We start from the raw sequence: 19754 nt of genomic DNA, 5'->3' as shown, positions 1-19754 counted from the left end.
AAGAATAAATCAGATCATCTGCCCAGAACTGAGGCTATACAATCTTACAGTATTATCCTCATGTTGCCCTAATAGATAGAGAATTGCCTCAAGGTCTTAATGAAGTTATTACTAAACCCAATTTTCCTGAGTGATATCAGGTATAATGATATAGGAGAACAGCAAAATAATTGTCACTCTTGTTTTATTTTAGTGTAACTTTTGAAAGAACATTTTCAAGCTCATGCTATGAATTAATCCCTCTTTTACTGGAAAAGCATCTGGACACTTAAGATAATTACCGATCAGATGAAATATCTTAAAATGAAAGTCTAAAAGGAAATGATATATTCCAGGAAGCAACAAAGAATATCACATCAGCAAGAACTACTTGCAATGGATCCATGGTATAGTCCCCCCAAAATAACAATAAACAGAAAACAGGCATTTTAATTACTTTTACAAAAAATCTCTGGAACACTCTGCTTCAGTTTAAGAAGAGAATTTCTCTTCTGTGTTAAATAAAACAATATTTGTGGTTCCCCAGATAAATAAATAGGAGGCTAAATTAATCTCAAGGGTATAGACTACAAAATTTTCTGGAATAAAGACTACTCTAGCAATGTGCAGTGTATCTAGTGCTATAAGAATAAGCCAATGCAAACAGTTTTTTTCAGGTTGATTCCCATAATATTCTGGACCAAATCAGAAGTATTGACTGGATTTTGCCCAAATTACCTCAAACATTGACTTGCCCTTCAAGAAAAGGAAATTTGAAAGCTGACCAACTCTGCTGAATTACTGAAGGTCACCAGGACAGAAGACTGAACCTTCTAAGTCTCAAAACTATTAGTACCAAGGTCTATGACTACCACAAAACTTGCTGCTTTCGACTCCAAACATAACGTGTGTCTTCTCTGTCTCTTTGGCACATAGGGCTATATGTAAAACATTTAATAAAAGAAAAAAATTGCCTTTAAACTGCCTTAGAGGAAGAAAGAGAAAATTATTTTTATTAGATGATAGCTACAACATGAATGCAGCTGAGAAACGACAATGATGAAAACTGTATAAAACAGAAAATTGTAACTTCTGACTTTAGCTACAGATGTTAAAAGACTAGGCTCCCTCTACTGTCAAAAAAATGCTCTCCCAGGAGGTACTTAAAGGTAGGTGTACACTGCACCATGGCAACTAGAGAACAGCAATTCCTTAAAAAGCATCAAGCGAATTCTGCAAAGGAGCTCACCTTAGTACATCCAACATGTGCTGGACTTAATGGCAGTTCCTGCAACATCATCCTTCATTCAGTGTACAGTTGACTCAGCCAAATATTCACCCAGCTAAAAAATTCTTGCACAGCACAATGTAATGATTCAGTATCAACAGTGAAAGCATACCTTAATTGTCAACACTTAGAGAAAGTAATAGAAGTCATCGCAAAAAAAGTTTCAGACCTGAGAATATACTGCAATTCTCTTAGGCTATGTCTACATAGATGGATGTAGCTAAGCATGAATGAGATCTGCCAGTGTTTTGAGATGGCTGGATATAAATCAAGACTATCTGCTGAAATTACATAGCTGCACTAACATATCATTGCCCCTAAAGCAAGTATACCCTGCATTTCAGCTGGGTCTCATAGCTTATGACACTGACCACAATGTCATATTATTTTTTATACCTGACATGAAAGCCCAAGACAGTTTATATCCAGATAGCTCAGAGCCTATTTGCTTCTGCCCATATTTGTCTTCATACATATTTGCATTTCCATAGTTCTACAGCCCACATATTCATGACTAAGCAGTAACATTTCCCAGACATTTCAGTGAAATTCTTTCAGTTTGTACAGCAGAAAAAGTCACTATAATAATTCTTGTATGAATGTAATGCATTTTTGTCACTGAGCATTTTACAGTAAAGTTATGCTAAGATATGCTAATTGTCAGGCTTGGGGGTTGGTGATTTAAAAACATTCAAGATTCTTTTTCAGCTGAAACATTTTCACAGCACAAACATGCTATTTCAGATGAGATAATCAGATCTACTTATGAAAAGGATTTCTGAATTAGTTATTTTCACCTCATTTTACTATACAGACACCTTCAGTTCCCATATCAAGAATTGTCTGTGTTAAGTTCTAAAACCTCCTGTATGACAGTGATTTAATAAACATAACACTCTTCCCAAAAGCCACAGTATTATTTCTCATCCTGCCTCAAATTTGCTATTTAAGCTTTAACAAATAATTTTAAATCTCACTTGTAGCTATTCCATTTAGAAGATGTTCTTACATTGCCCTATGAAAAGAGACATTTTAATGGCCACAGAATCATAGAATCATAGAATCATTTATGTTAGAAAAGACCTTTAAGATCATCAAGTTCAACTGTTAATGTAGCATTGCCGAGGCCACCACTAAACCATGTCCTTAAGCACCACATCCACACGTCTTTTAAACAACCTCCAGGGATGGAGACTTAACCACTTCCCTGGGCAGCCTGTTCCAGTGCTTGACAACCCTTTTGGTGAAGAAATTTTCCTAATATCCAACCTAAACCTCCCCTGGCACAACTTGAGGCCCTTTCCTCTTCTTCTGTCGCTTGTTACTTGGCAGAAGAGATCGACCCCCACCTCGCTACAACCTCCTTTCAGGTAGTTGTAGAGAGCAATAAGGTCTTCCCTCAGCCTCCTTTTCTCCAGACTAACCAACCCCAGTTCCCTCAACTGCTCCGCATGAGACTTGTGCTCTACACCCTTCACCAGCTTTCTTGCCCTTCTTTGGACACGCTCCAGCACCTCAAAATCTTTCTTGTAGTGAGGGGCCCAAAACTGAACACAGTATTCAAGGTGCAGCCTCACCAGTGCTGAGTACAGGGGGGAGATCACTTCTGAAGTCCTGCAGGTCACACTATGTCTGACACAAGCCAAGATGCTATTGGCCACCTGGGCACACTGCTGGCTCATATTCAGGTGACTGTCAACCAACACCCCCAGGTCCTTTTCTGCCTGGCAGTTTCCAGCCAATCTTCCCAAGCATGTAGTGTTGCTTTCCAGCCACTCTTCCGCAAGTCTATACCACTGGATGGGGTTGTTGTGACCCAAGGGCAGGACCCCGCACTGAGCCGTGTTGAACCTCATACAGGTGGCCTCGGCCCATTGATCCAGCCTGTCCAGATCCCTCTGTAGGGCCTTCCTACCCTCCAGCACATCAACACTCCGGCCCACCTTGGTGTCACCTGCGAACTTACTGAGGGTGCACTCAATCCCCTCATCCAGATCATTGATAACGATATTAAACAGAACTGGCCCCAGTACTGAGCCCTGGGGAACACCACTTGTGACAGGCCTCCAGCTGGATTTAACTCCATTCACCACAACTCTTTGGGCTCTGCCATCCAGCCTTTTTTTTTACCCAGCGAAGCATATGCCCATTCAAGCCATGAGCAGCCACTTTCTCCAGGAGAATGCTGTGGGAAATGGTGCCAAAGGCTTTACTAAAGTCCAGGTAGACAACATCCACAGCCTTTCCCTCATCCACCAAACAGTTCACCTTGTCATAGAAGGAGATCAGGTTAGTCAAGCAGGACCTCCCTTTCATAAACCCATGCTGACTGGGCCTGATCCCTTGGTTGTCCTGTACATGCTGCATGATGGCACTCAAGATGATCTGCTCCATGACCGTCCCTGGCACTGAGGTCAGACTGACAGGCCTGTAGTTCCCTGGATCCTTCTTCCAGCCCTTCTTGTAGATGGGCATCACATTTGCTAACCTCCAGTCAGCTGGGATGTCCCTGGTTAGCCAGGACTGCTGATAAATGATTGAAAGTGGCTTGGTGAGCACTTCCACCAGCTCCCTCAGTACCCTTGGGTGGAGCCCATCCAGCCCCATAGACTTGTGTGCGTCTAATTCATGTAGCAGGTCGCTAACCATTTTCCCTTGGATTATGGGGGCTTCATTCTGCTCCCCATCCCTGTCTTCCAGCTCAGGGGGCTGGGTACCCCAAGAACAACTGGTCTGACTATTAAAGACTGAGGCAAAGAAGGCATTAAGTACCTCAGGCTTTTCCTCATCCTTTGTCACTATGTTTCCCTCTGCATCCAATAAAGGATGGACATTCTCCTTAGCCCTCTTTTTGTTGCTAATGTATTTATGGAAACATGTTTTATTGTCTTTTACGGCAGTAGTCAGATTAAGTTCTAGTTGGGCTTTGGCCCTTCTAATCTTCTCCGTGCATAACCTCACGACACCCTTGTAGTCCTCCTGAGTGGCCTGCCTCTTCTTCTAAAGGTCATAAACTCCTTTTTTTCCTGAGTTCCAGCCAAAGCAATCTGTTCAGTGAGGCCGGTCTTCTTCCCCACTGGCTCATCTTTTGGCGCATGGGGACAGCCTGCTCCTGCACCTTTAAGATTTCCTTCTTGAAGAATGCCCAGCCTTCCTGGACTCCTTTGCCTGTCAGGACTGCCTCCTAAGGGACTCTGTCAGCCAGGCTCCTGAACAGGCCAAAGTCTGCCCTCCAAAAGTCCAAGGTAGCAGTTCTGCTGACCCCCCTCCTTACTTCTCCAAGAATTGAAAACTTTATCATTTCATGATCGCTGCGCTCAAGACGGCCTCCAACCATCACATCACCCACCAGCCTTCTCTTTTCACAAACAAGAGGTCCAGCGGGGCGCCTTCCCTAGTTGGTTCCCTCACCAGCTGTGTCGGGAAGTTATCTTCCACACACTCCAGGAACCTCCCAGACTGTTTCCTCTCTGCTGTATGGTATTTCCAGCAGTCATCTGGTAAGTGGAAGTCCCCCACGAGAACAAGGGCTAGAGATTGTGAGTCTTCAGCCAACTGCTTATAGAATATTTTGTCTGCCTCTTCATCCTGGTTGGGTGGTCTATAACAGACTCCCACCATGAGATCTGCCTTGTTGGCCTTCCCCCCGATTCTTACCCATAAACACTGAACGCTATCGTCACCATCATTAAGCTCTAGACAATCAAATCACCCCCTAACATACATGGCTACCCCATGGCCTCTCCTTCCTTGCCTGTCCCTTCTGAAGAGTTTCTAGCCATCCATTGCAGCACTCCAGTTGTGCAAGTCATCCCACCATGTTTCTGTAATGGCAACTGTATCATAGATAGTTTTCCTGCTGCACAATGGCTTCCAGCTCCTCCTGTTTGTTGCCCATGCTGCGTGCATTGGTGTAGATTCACTTCAGTTGAGCTATATAGAAGGCAAAAATATTTTCCAGCTTATGCTGTAAATTAAATCTTTCTAGTTATAAACTAGGCAATAAAATTATTCCCATACATTTTGGGTTTCTTTACATTATAAATATTGATAGAAAGCCTTATCTAGATTGCCCACAATAAAAGCATTTATACATTATCTTATACCTGTTTGCGATACATTATTTTATACCTATTTGCAATCAGTTAAGGATCCAATGAAACTTACCAATATGTTAACTTGATGCTGTGATATTATGGGGGCAAATGAAGTGGAAAATCTGTTGCAAGAATTAGATTATAAGACGACTGCTATGGAGAGCATTTCTATACAGTAAGTACGGTGTGGAAATAAATTAACAACTAATGTTGGCTGTAAAAGTCAAGTGTTATAAGCTGTCTCCATTCTGCCCTTTTCAAAATCTAGATGAACAAATTGAGTTGCTGTGAAAGAAAGCAAAAAAAAAAAGCCTACCCTGCATGTAACTAAGGCATGGTAGCTATTTTGAGATTAACATTAGAAATAATTTCCTTCTCTCATTGAGGATGAACTAATCTGTTCCGGTTTTCACTCTCATCTTGAATCCTGAGCCAAGGGTAAGTCTAATAACAAGACTTACAACCTCAACAGAAATATGTGAGCGGATACTCTTAGATGAGAGAACAGCCACAATTTCTGCCTTTCTCTCAAAACACCTAGGCCTTCCACAAGTTGCTCTTCTCCCTGTATTTAAACAAAGCCAGTTAGCATTCATTCTTGTCATTTACTTTGTCAGAGCTTAGGCAAAGAACAAAGAAATGCTGACTGGGCTTAGTGAAAAAGAGATATATAACAACATATTTAGATATAAATTAAATTATATTGTTTCATTATACTTCCTAGGCTAAATTTAATCTCCTATAATTTTATCTATCTAAAAGTAATGTGTCTAGTCTTATCTGGTCTAGTCTCCCTGAAGAGTCAATGGACCCATATGTAGTGCAACAGACAGTTACCTGTTAAAGAATTGCCTGGGAGTATTTAATTGCAAAGGAATCTAGACAAGTACTGTAAAACACGTAACTAAAACTTAGATAGCTAAAGATAGGTCAGTTGACTCATGTCTTCAATGACTTCATATTTGCAGAGCATTGTTGGTGCCACAGATGGAAACTGGGAATCCACAACTGAGAAACCTGGAGAAGGAAAACATAAATGGCCTAAACAGCCCCCTAGGATACCTAACGAATAATGAAAGAGTAACCTACAGTAATTCTATTTTTATGTTCCTTAAGAAAGATCTGACAGTCGTGGCTAAAAAAACATTTTCTTAAAGGTTCTAAATGTAACTGTTTTATCTTTTGTTTTCAGTTTGGATGGCTGGATGCTTTGCAAGGTTAAATAGTTATATAATGGACAGTCACAGGGGCATTCAGTCCTAAACACAATTTTATAGTGGAATGTTAATGAGAAATCCATTCAAGATTGGCACAGGATGAATGAGAGAGTTGTGCTCCTCTGAAGTAAGAGGTTGAAGCTGTGCAAGATGTCTTCAGGCATCTAAATGTTTCTAGAAATCTATATTGAAGCAAGTAGATTTCCTCAGTATTTTAGTACTACCTGGCTTTGCACTCGTCAATTGTTTATAGATATTACTCCAAGATGATATATCATATTTTGGAAAGAGAACTATACTCTGAATACACCATTTGGGCTGAATCCAGATGTCGTAATATTGTATCTATACATTTTTATCTAAGCGAGCAGTCCTCAAGGCTTACTGATGGCTGGCTCTGCACCTTTACAGGACATACGTAGGTTACTTGCATTTGAAAAAATAATGTCTTGCATTTCTTTTTCATAATATCTTGATCCATGCATCAGATCAGTTCTCAACTCGACAGAATATATCAGTGAGGGATTACATCTGCTACTATGTGGTGTTAGAAATACGACCACAAAATATTATTTCTCTGCCAATGAAGAGATTCTTTATGTATAATACACATTTTTCATTAGGCCTTATCAAGCTAATCAACAGCTTCTTTAAGGCTACTCAGTTGTACTGCTGTCCAAAAATGAAAAGAATTCTTAGTATACGCCTATTAACTAGTTCTTTATGGTTTGTTCTTGTTACTATAAAAATTGTTAGTTGTTTGTGACTTTGTAAAAGTCATCAATCTGTTTTAGCAGCATTATCATGGATTTTGGATCTTTTCTGATATAAGACCAGCATATCACTTTTTTGTTCTTTTCAGAATTCTCAAGAAACACTTTGTAAAGATATCTGGTATCAACTTTCCCACATTCTCTCAAAACATTTAATTTTTAGTAGATTTCAGATTAATTAGAAGATCATTAATCTAATCTATAATGTGTGCCCTGGAAGATAATTCTTAAATAAAACATGAAAAAGGCAAAAATTAGTTTCCTGAAATTAATATGAAGGATCTATTAGAATTTTAACTCATGGTCAAGAAACAGTTTCAAAAATATTCAAGGTCTACAATATCTGTAAATTTAAGTATTTTGCTTTTAAATTAGATTCTTTTGAGTATTTTTCTATTTTTTCTGCCTTGTGCTTATTATTTTTTTTTTTTACATTCTCTGTGAGTGATTTGCAATTGCTATAGAAATATTTAAAATTAACGTATTGTTGGTCTATTCTGGAAAAGTTTGTTGCACTTTATTGATTCAGTGATTTCTGGCACTGTTAGAAAGGAGTACTTTTAGGAAGTACGTGTTGTTCACAGAAACAAGACTGAGGCATAAATATCCTGAGAAGACAATATCCTGACAAGAGAAACAAGGTCTTCCACATGTGGTAGGTTGATAAGATAAATAGTTATACAAGACAATAATTTAAAAATCTATTTTCTATTATCTATTGAATATTTTTTTTTTCAAATATTATATGTGTTCTCACTGAAGATGTATAAGGATCTGGTGTTAGTGTCACTGACTAAATAGTCATGATTAATATAAAAAAACAGTATCTAAGGCTGCTGCAAAGAAGGGAGATTACTGTTAAATTCTGATACAAGGACAGGAGAAACTATGGCATCTGAATGGTTATTCTTACTGGCACTGTAACATAACTCTACTTTACAAAATTGAGATTGTATTATCTTAATGTGACTATTGGAAAAGATAACATAGAAATTTAGTATCTTGAGAGCAAAGGTTGAAGTTATAAATGAAATCATAAATTACTCCTGAGCTCACAAAAGGCAGATCATGCCACTGTTCCTGTTTCCTGGAGTTTGCTGTGCACTCAGAAAACTAAAACCAAAGATACAAATTTCACTTGGCATGAGATGGTATGACCCTCATACATCTGTTGGAAACACAACCAGTTACCATGTTCTAAAGTCAATTTTTGCAGAAAAAAAACCTCAGTCCTGTTAAAGAACCATGCTAAGTTTAGGCTTTACTTAAAAAATTAGTCAGTTGAAGAATAGCATTTCAATGAGTTTGTGAGAAGAGTAAAAATTTTCATTCATCCTAGGTTTCTAATACAACTGAAAGAGACACTAGGATGATCACAGCATTTTTGCTTATACTTTTTCAGTGAAATATTGCCTGTTATCTTACAGTAAATATTATATGAACACTTATTCAAATACAGGAAACATGTAAAGTGACATTGTGAAACAAAAAGGTTTTCAAATACTGTAGAAGAACTGGACTCAAAGCTATTTGGGTATTTATCATCATAATGAATTTCTGTCAAAATGGCACATGCTCTGCTGTAAAACAAACTGAAAATATTTTGATTTCTAATTAAAAGGAACTCACTATAAAGTTAATTACAAAGTATCTGGATATGAATCAGGACTTCCAGGAAATCTATTTCACACAAAAGAATTCAACATGAATGTTTCTATTGATTTCTATGAGATTTAGAGTAAGGTATCTGCTAGTAACTACAGGGTAAGGAAAGTTGTTTTGGTCTTCCATCTATCATGGTGATAGTTGACTTTGCATTCACTTAAATAATAATTTCCATGTTATTACAACCCTTTGATTTCCTAAAACGAATATTCAGACATGAACATAGTATAGTATATTTGTTTCTGTAACCTTTCAAACATGGTATACTCGCATTCACTTAGATACACTTCCTTGAAAGCAAGACAGAGCTCCAGTAATAATTCCAAAACTGTCCTAAAACATCATCATCAATAGCATATCTCATAAACACAGCTTCATCCATGTCTCAAGGGCAGACTTACACTGATACTTTCACCCCTTACAGACACAACCTGCTAGAAGCAAAATGCTAAAGGCCATATTGTCTTCCTTCATCTCCTCCCTAGCATTTATGTGCAGTCCAAATGCACCTCGCAAAACTACAGACGCTATAGGGATCATCTCAGAGTTCAAACAAAACCACTGAAACAGTGACACAGTAAGACTGACACCACAAACAAAAGATTTAAAAGAAAAAGAAAAGCGTGCGATTCCAGACAGCACTCAAGCGTACCATCACCTTGAGTTGCTGTCTATCATACTAAAAGAGGATGACTCCCCCAGGCAAACGCCAGCTGGAGCGTAATCATACTTTACAATTCTCTAGTGCCTTTATCTGATGACCTCAAAATACTTGACAAACATTAATTCATTTCACCTCAGAATACTTTCTGCTGCTGGCTAAATATCACTATAGTCTAAATAAGGGATAACTGAGTTGCAGTGCTGGTGGTCTAAGCTTTCAGCTAACAGTAAATTGCTCTCCTTGCTATGCACTAGTGGTAGAAAATGCATATGGGGAGATTCTAAGAACTCAGTCTACTATACCAGTAAGAGTCTGGGCAAAGCCAGACTGGGAAAAGCGCAACACCAAATATCTCCGGTTTTTATTAGCCATGTGAGCAGCTTGGTTCCAGTATCTGCTTCTAACTTAGCCTGCATTTTTGCATGCGGCATTATAAGAAGCAGAATAATCTTTCTTACCACACCAGGGCCAGGCTTACTATTTTTAAAAAAAGTACTGTGCATGGGAGAATCTGCAAAATTTACCAGATTATAAATCTGTCTCAGTTTCTTACACTTTAAATGTTGAGACAAAACAGAGATGTCATGAAGATTACTGAATTATATTTTTTACTATGATTCTCTCTGACTTTATTTTTTTAAACTTTTTCTCTCTCTCTCTCCAGCAACCTATAATCAAATCTAGTGGCTGGCTGACAGTGGAAATAATATGTCTGTACAAATCTGCAAAGTGACAGCTGTTTACCAATATTTCTAAACAAAGAAAACACAAAAGTTACCAAGGCTTGGAATGTAGGACAAAATCAGTGCAGCTTAAGTCCACGGGAAGTATTTTTTTTTCTTCTAGTCACTGCTTACATGTTTAGATTCATATCTCTTCCTACTATACAACGCAATAATTATTTGGACAGTAAGTTAATTTTTTCAGAACAATTATAATGGTTTTAAGAACAGTTTCTGAGAGGAGGGATATTTCTAAACAGATCTAGTGTAAAACGGGATATTCTAGCAAATTTCAATCTATTGTCTTTTGGGGAAGCATATCAAATGAAACTTTTAAGGTCAAGCTTTCAGCATTGTCTGAAAATCCAATTCTGTAAAATTCCTATGAATGGACAATTTCAATGAATAGAACTAGTCATATGTATATAAGAATTTTCAGTATCAGATTAATAGTTTACATTCTCAGAAGCATTGTCAAAGACTTTTCTGTTGTAATTCACTAAATGCTTGAAACTATGACTTTTTATTTAATGCAAACTTATTTGTTAACTCTTAAATTACTCATACTGAACAAAAAAGTATATTCCACAAATCATAGAAATTTCTGTATCACTGCTAGTAACATCTGATATATCACCTAATTAAAAAAACTAACAGGAAGTAGAAACCTACGTATTTTATTGCACAATGCCAAAAATTTTAAACATCAAATATCTACAGTGTAGAAATGAATTCCTGGATTGCTAGTCTCTGTTGTGTTACTAGCATGAGCCATGCCTGAATTAACAAAATAGATTTGGCTACATTTTGCATCATAATATGATTCCCAGATTACAAACACCACAAATAATATACAAGGAGAAAAATAATAAGTATTATATGATATTGTAGGAGATCACAGCTTTATTTATTATCATTTTCATGCCTTTCTATACTTCTCTTGATTGGCCTGCCTTGCTGTATAATGTCTAATATACAGACTTATAAAAAGATGACACTGGATTTAGAGCTGCTAAGAATTCTAGCAGTGCTCCTTAGACATAAAGTGAGAACTGCTCCTTGAACTAGTAAATCCTCTGCAATTAAAAGGGATTTTACTCTGATGCACCCATCACAGATTCAGATTTTCAAATCAATAGTACAGGTACAAAAGAGTAAATGCCTAATACTATCTCAGGGTAAAGGTATGTCATTTATAATGTCATAGGAATATGCATGCAATATCATGCCAGGTTTTGGTCTAATGCAAGTGATAGTTGGTCAAAATATTTTCAGATTTACAAAAATGCTCATAAATTAAATTACAATTCCCTATAAACATTCTACGCTTACTTACAAGAAAGTATCGTTTGTGACTTTAAAAGGTATTTCCACAAAAAGCAGACTAGGAAACAATTACCAAGAGCAAGCCAAATACTAACGGATGCCATCAGAAATAACAGTTTTTAAAAATTACTTACGCCTGTTGGTCCCTGTACATCTTGTTAACTTTCTCCCATTGGAAATTAAGCTGACTTAGCTTTTCTTGTATATTTGCCGCTTCCCTTGGTGTAGCACTTTGCAAAGCCGGTATCTTCTTGTTGTGAATAATGTCTATATGACCCAGCAGTCTCCCCAGGCTATCTTTAATGCTCTGTAATGTCAAGATTTTAGAAAAGAAAAACAAAACATTGTTTTTATAAATAAAAAAATGTTCACAAGCAAAAGAAAGAGGGGAAAAATGCTAATTAAACAGAAACGAATAGACTAGACTATTTCAGTTGGAAGGGACCTACAATGATCATCTAGCCCAACTGCCTGACCAATTCAGGCTGACCAAGTTAAAGCACTTTATTAAGGGCATGGTCCAAATGCCTCTTAAACACTGACAGGCTTGGGGCATTGATCACCTCTCTAGGAAGCTTGTTCCAGTGTTTGATGACCCTCTCAGTAAAGAAATGCTTCCTAATCATAGAATCATAGAATGGTTTGGGTTGGAAGAGACCTTAAAGATCATTTAGTATGTCCAGTCTAAACCTCCCCTGGTGCAGCTTTGAACCATTCCCACGCATCCTATCACTGGATACCAGGGAGAAGAGCTCAGCACTTCCCTCTCCATGTCCCCTCCTAAGGAAGCTGTAGAGAGCAACGAGGTTGCCCCTCAGCTTCCTTTTCTCCAAACTAGACAAGCCCAAAATTCTCATCAGCTCCTCATAGGACATGCCTTCCAGCCCTTTCACCAGGTTTGTTGCCCTCCTCTGGGTGCGTTCAAGGACCTTCACATCCTTCTTAAATTGTGGGGCCCAGAACTGCACACAGTACTCAAGGTGAGGCCGCGCCAACACTGAATACAGTCAGATAATCACCTCTTTTGACCAGCTGGTTATACTGTTTCATGCACCCCAGGATGTGGTTTGCCCTCTTGGCTGCCAGGGCACACTGCTGACTCATGTTGAGCTTGCTGCCAACCAGCATCCCAGATCCCTTTCTGCATGGCTGCTCTCCAGCCACTCCTCTCCCAGTTTATACTTGTGCCTGGCATTACTCCATCCTAGGTGCAGAATCTGGCATTTGTTCTTGTTAAATTTCATCCCATTAATCATAGCCCAATGCTCCAATCTATCCAGATCCCTCTGCAAGACCTCCTGCCCCTCAAGAGAGTCAACAAGAACTTTGACAATTATAACAGTTTTACAATAACTGGGTAATAATGACTGAATGTCCATCCTTTCTTTAAAGACTTAATAAACTATATCTGAGAAAGGTGATGGCTGGAGGGGAAGCAAAGCACTATTGACTTCAGTCACTCATTAATTCCTCTACACCAAGGTTACATTTGTTTTTACCCCATTTCTTCTTAAGAAAGCAGAAAAAAGTACCAATTTACAGACTTATGTTTAAGTGTTCTTTAATTATTTTGCTGTTTATGCTTCTCTTTTATACTTGTTTCAGCAGATATTAAACAGATATCAAAGTAACAGCACAAAAAAAATAGTTTATCAGGTATCACTGGTTTTGCCTTTTGCTGGATATTCACAACCCAGCATTTACCATTCTTCAAGTAGTCAGTTCATTGTTATTTCAGAAAAAGACAAAATACTTCACAGCACACCTAGCTAACTGCACAATGCCAGGCGCTGGAAAGCTAAAAGGAAGAAAAACTGAATTTACTCTGGACTTTTAACATTTTTAAAATGTGTGAAAGCATTTAAAGCTCCATACGTTGTCAATGACCATTAATTATCCATTTATCAATCCATTCAGTTCCATGACTGAATTATACAGGTTTTCTTTTTGCTCTATAAAGCAATAAATAAATATGCTGTTTATTTCTATTCTCTGAAGTAGGTAGTGTTCAACCTCTCTCTTTCTACTAAATCTTTTAGAATCATTTGAATGACTGAATTTGTTAGAAAACCCAATGCCGAGGAAAGATATTGTCATGAACTGTGTGCTGACTTAAGGATAAAAGCAGTGAATGTAACAAAAATTAATTAGCAGAGACTTCCTCCTTGTGAATCAAGACTGATGTAATGAAATCCTCAAGCAGAGCACTTCCTGTTACTTTTCAGTCTACTATCCAAACAGGCAGAATTTGGTACTTCTGTGATTTCCTTGTTTTTTACCAGAAAGACAACACAAATATTTTTTTTTTTAATCAACCAAAACCCATGAGTTACATAAGCTTACCTTTCAGCTCCACATTATGAGTATCAAAAACAGAGAAATAAATGCAGGTTTTGGAGGAAAAACATGTCTTCTATGCAACTAATTTATATAGCTATAATTTCTTTACAGTCCTTGTAACATACATCATAGGTAGCATTATGAGAGAGGAAACACAAGCAAAATGAATGTTTCTGAAATGCACTTAATCATCAATTCTTTACATTTTCATTTCTATTTCTTGTAAGTGGCCTCTTCAGCCTCAGTGTGACAAGGCACATGATACTTGTGCTGTTCCAGGGATTTTATTTTTCTCTCTGTAGTATTTGTGTTTGGAAGGAAAATGCTCTCTCTTCCAGACTCGTCAAATCCTTTCCTCAGTGAAATGTTGTTCATTTTTTTGAAAAGCTATGGCCATGGTTCCTTACAATGGTGAACTTTGCACTATACCTCTTGCTGCCTGAATAAAATGCAGCCAGGCATGAAAGAATTCAAATGTTTTGGATTGATGACTGCATTAATTTGGTTTTAGTCTAAAGTTAGACTTTCTTTCCCCAAAGTTTTTAAAGTTAAAATTTTCTCCTTTTCTCTAATGAAAGCTTAACAACTATGAGATTTTGTATGTTCAAAACAATAACTTGGATTATGCAAACAAAGCTCACAAAAATTTGTACCGAACTAGACAAAGGATGCATTATACCACTGAGCCACTAAAAGCCTCAGATAATTCTTGAGATAGATATACTCAAATAGCATTGTAAAAATAAATGTCTCCCTACTCCATTCAGTGTCATAATATTTAGCCATTTCTTACCATTCCTGCTTTTTAATGAATTCTTAATACAGACATGCACATGTCTCACTGAAACTGCTGCACAGAGAAAGGAATATTGTCGGAATAAAAATCTACAGCCATATTCAGCTTTTACCACAGAATCATAGAACATTTTGATTTGGAAGGGACCTTTAAAGGTCATCTAGTCCAACCCCCCTCCAATGAACAGGGACATCTTCAACTAGATCAGGTTGCCCATGAGCCCCATCCAACCTGACCTTGAATGTTTCCAGGGATGGGTTGGAAGGGACCTTCAAAGACCATCTAGTCCAACCCCCTGCCATATGCAGTGACATCTTTCACTTTATCAGGTTGCTCAAAGTCCCATCCAGCCTGACCTTGAGCACTTCTAATTATGGGGCATCCACAACTTCTATGGGCAACCTTTCTCCAACCATTTCTTCAAACTCCCTAAATTTCCAATACCACTACCTATAACGCTTCTACTGTGTTTCTGTCCCTTATTTCTTCTGAAATACATAAGCCTCAGAATGAATACTGAGAACTTGTAGCTGAGAACTTATCAGACCAACGACCAAAGTCTGTTAGTCTTGTTTAACACAAAAACATTCTTCAGTTGCTGCACACGACTCTGCAGCAACTTTGTTCCAGAGGTAAGGGAGAATGCTGATTTGACACAGTTATGAGAAGTACAAATTGCTAGTTTGTGTATGAGAAGCTCTTTCACACTACCAGCACTTTTGAAAGGAGGCAGGGATCAAAGGATGTTGTGTTATTTTGCAGTAAGCAGAAAAATAATGAGTGGTAGAAAGCCAAACAAAAAAAGAAAATTAAAATTGCCCTCTAACACTCTGTCACAGTCTGGTTAAACCCTGTAGCTAGAATCTGATGGTTCTATTTCGCCATGCATAAAAAAATCAGATTTGTCTTTCCTTCATTTGTGAAGAGCAGGCATCAAGTTGAAGTAATACAGGAGAGATTTTGGAGGTTATAATGTACCAGAAATAGAAGAAAAAAGACCATTAGCATGAGTGGACTCTTCCTCGATCTGTTGCCATTCTTGTCATGGCCAATGAATCTATCCAAAGAGTCCCTCAGCCATTCTCTCACATGGATTCAGATAGACATGGGAAGTCAGCACTGCACATCTATGTTTTATTTCACCATGGGTGGTCAGTAATAAGAATGCTGTAGTTATTTAGGTGCAACGGAATTCCAGTCTACATGCACACTATCCAATGGAGTTATTAAAGAAAATAACAGCTGTACTAAGCATTGACAAGCACGATATTCCATCACATTGTTTTGCCTTCCCTGCATCTCCACTAAAAATTATGTCTCAGATATACAGCTTGTGTTTGGTAGTATAAATGAAAAGTAGAATTGTCTTTTATTAGTTTCAGCCAGAGACAGAAACACAGCTAGCCAATTCCATTAAAAAAAAAAAAAAAGTATGATAAAACATGCTTTCATCTATTTTAACTAGAACTAGATAAAAAAGGATAACTTTGCTTGTTCAGTGTCCTTCTGCTCACCTAATTTGAAGGACAAGCATCTCATTCATATGCCAACACATTGCAAAAAAGAATGAAATAGAGCTCCAATTCTGCAAACTTCTGCTCGTTGGAATAATCTCAACTATACAAGCTGAAGCCTGGAGAATATTCTTGTGATAACATCTTTTACAGCTAGAAAAAAAATGTTCCTTTTTGTAATAGTTTGTTGCTTTGCTGTATTTTAAAGGCAACAAAATTTCAAATAGTACATTTTAAAGAGACATTTATGGTCTTATAAAAAGGAAACTATTTGAAGCGTCTAGTAATCACAAAACAATTTAATAATAACAATTAAAATAAAAATTTAAACAATATAATAACAATTTAAATGTAGTTTAAAGGGCAGTTTTACTTATGAAAACTTCACACCAAGATTTTACTTTTCATCTTTAAGGTTTATTAGTATTACTGAATAGAAGATGAGGGGGTATATTTCTTTCTAATAGTTCTTTGTCAGAAATAATGACACCTGGAACTTTATATACTCACTTAATAAAAAATTAAGAAATTACAGGGGATAAAAACAAGAAAAGCCTCCAAATCTTCCAAGATTATATGCCTTGAATATAAAGGAGCAGCATCTTCACAAAACTTCATCCATGACTTAAATTTTGCATATTTAAAGAACAGTGGAAAATGTAATTGAAAAGTTAAAAGCTGCCAGGACACACCTAACCACTCAAGTCAAGTAGCCTTCTTTTCAGTAGGTCTGAATGTTAGCTCATCTCACCCACCCAAGAAGGCACTTATTGTGTTTGACATGTTTAAGTAACCAAATGAAGAGTAAAATATGTGCCTACATATATTGAAATTGTATGGGTTTTGACCTAGTAGATCAATTTTCTAAATATTAAAAATAGATGAAATACATCTATGCACTTTAGAATTGATAAGTGGCATATCCCTAAACGTTTAGAATCAGTGGTCTATGAACAGGCATATAATTTCTGATTTATATGTCAGATTTTTGCTTTTGTTTAGAGCACAGCTGCTACAGATAAAGAAAGATAATAGAGCTGACCTTCTATAAATGAAATCCACAACTGGATGGCATAAGAGTGTCCAAGAAAAAAAAGAGAGATCATGTATATATGTGTATGCACAAACCCACTATCTCACACACATACCTCATCTATCTTTCATGTTGAAGAGAATAGCTTCAAGCAGTTAGTTAACAACAATGCCTTGGGAGATTTTGTAACATGGTTAACAGAAATGCACAAAGCTTTAATTTTTAAGAAAAAAGGATAACAGAAAATCATTAGCAGCTGAAGTGACAGTAGCCTTTGGGGAATGATCCATCTCATTGCTCTCGAAAAGAGAAATCTGAGTGCTAGAGATTTGAACACCCGTTCATTTTCACTACCTGGAATTTGTCTTTATCTGCCAGAGAAAGACAACTTTCTGTAAAAATTTAGTTCCTTGGCTATTTGTGTACAAATCAGCCACCAAGCACTGCATTACTGACAGATCCAGTTGAAGAGTGCATTTGATTACACTCAGTTCTAAGTTATGGTTAATTGGGTTTTACTGGGCTGCAGAAGAAAACCACTCTGAATATCATATTAGGTGATGTTTCTTGATAAGAATCACTTAATACAGGCCAAATATGTATTCCAATGTGCAAAATTCAAAATATATTTTTGGCAATCCAAACATATGTAGAATGATGCTTTATAATTGTATGAATAGTAGATTTGTTACAGGATTTCATGCTTTTTGTACTAACATGCAAACCAGCAACAGCACAGTTTTTAGTAATCATGAATGGCTGGAAAAATTCCCCAAATTACTTATAATTTTAAAATCTGTTTAGAACTATGAGTTACAATATGCAGTATGGGTATTACTGGTTTAATAAACCATTTTGAAAGGGGATTCTGGCTGCCAGAATCCCGGATGTGTAATGTTTACGGTTAATTCCCTGTATCCTGAAATAAGACAGAATAGAAAACTGTGCAAAAAAGTAGTTTATGTGTCAGTAGATGAAAGAAACGAATTTCCAAACAAAGGGAAAAAGAAGAGAAAAAAAATAACCAGAGCATGAAAATACCTATATTTAAAAAGTAACAACAGCAAACAACCCCATTTTTAGTGAACTAAATAAAGACCCTACTGGAAATACACAAGAAGATGAACTAGAAAAAGAACTCTTACAGAGATTATGCAAAAAGTTACATATATAAGAAAACTCTCTCTCAAACAGCCAGATGGCTTTCTGTATTAAAACTATTACATCATTGAAAAAATTCTAGCTAAATGTATAATTATATTCTACAATACAATGTTCCTGCTAAAATTAAGAAGATTAAAGAAAAAAAAAAGAAATGCCTGATATGTATGGGTCCTACTACAGGTTTGCAGCACTAATTATATAAAGCAAGTAGCCTCAGAAAATCAGTTTTTGAATTCACAGTTAATATAATTAGGTAATGACCAAGCACAACTATGACATGACTATGACAGCAATTCTTAACATGAAATTCTACTAAACGCTTTCTCACACATGGCTATAAATGCAAATTAGACTTCCTAAATTCCAGGTAGACTCTTTCATTTTAGCACATTCACTTTTGCTATGTGCTAGCAAACAGAAATAGGTGTTAGTTTTAATTCTCAAATTAATAAATGTATTAAGTTCAGCAGGTATATCTCCTACCAAATCTGGAGCTTGATCAAGACAAGTAGCTTGCACGAGATAATCACCACACAGGAAAACTTTGGCTTAGTATGCACAATATAACTTGATTTTCTAAAACCAGATCAAGTTGAATATATGCAAATTTGTACATTCATTTTACTTTCAGGAAGCATTTGGAACATCCATTGCAAGTAAGGATAATTAACTAAATTCTGAAGGCATTTTATCCCTACACTTGATCACATAATGAAATCTGTTGTAATTACAATCAATTCTATATGGGGAACTCAAAGATTATGAACTCCATCAATATGATCATCAATAGCAGACAGAAGTATCATAATGTTTGTACTTATAAGAAAATTTGTCCTATTTTGAGAGTATATCATTAAGTCAAATTTACTAACCCTTCAATCTATGAACTGTGATTTTCCATACAATCAATTGCAGTTTCATCTTTGACAGCACTGTAATATTCAAATTGTTTGTTAAATATCGTGAGTAAGTATGGTGATGAACAAAAACAGAGGTACTGTATGTCCTAATACTTAGAAGAGCTTGTAATAGGATAATGGAAGCATTGCAATTGCTGACTTTCTGAGATAAAGAGACAAGACCTGGTTTCTCTATCTGATTTTTCCACTCCCTAAGACTTGAAATGAGGAGAACAATATTCCTATGATCTGGTTTCAGCAAATTTACTAAATGTGC

At 36.9% G+C, this 19754-nt stretch overlaps 1 protein-coding gene across 8 annotated transcripts in view; it reads right to left on the bottom strand.

Moving 5' to 3' along the window:
* The window catches only part of DMD (dystrophin), a 1304666-nt gene that overhangs the window by 630646 nt on the left and 654266 nt on the right, over positions 1–19754 (bottom strand). For all 8 annotated transcript variants that reach the window (XM_087759563.1, XM_087759562.1, XM_087759568.1 and 5 more), the window contains one exon: positions 11866–12038. In XM_087759563.1, coding sequence (XP_087615689.1) covers positions 11866–12038 — 173 coding nt within the window. The remainder of the gene's footprint in view (positions 1–11865; positions 12039–19754) is intronic.

Source organism: Nipponia nippon, unplaced genomic scaffold (assembly GCF_047370975.1).
Source record: "Nipponia nippon isolate SJK-2023a ecotype South Korea unplaced genomic scaffold, ASM4737097v1 scaffold_2, whole genome shotgun sequence".
NCBI classification, from domain to species: domain Eukaryota; kingdom Metazoa; phylum Chordata; class Aves; order Pelecaniformes; family Threskiornithidae; genus Nipponia; species Nipponia nippon.
This window is presented reverse-complemented; position numbering and strand designations above follow the sequence as displayed.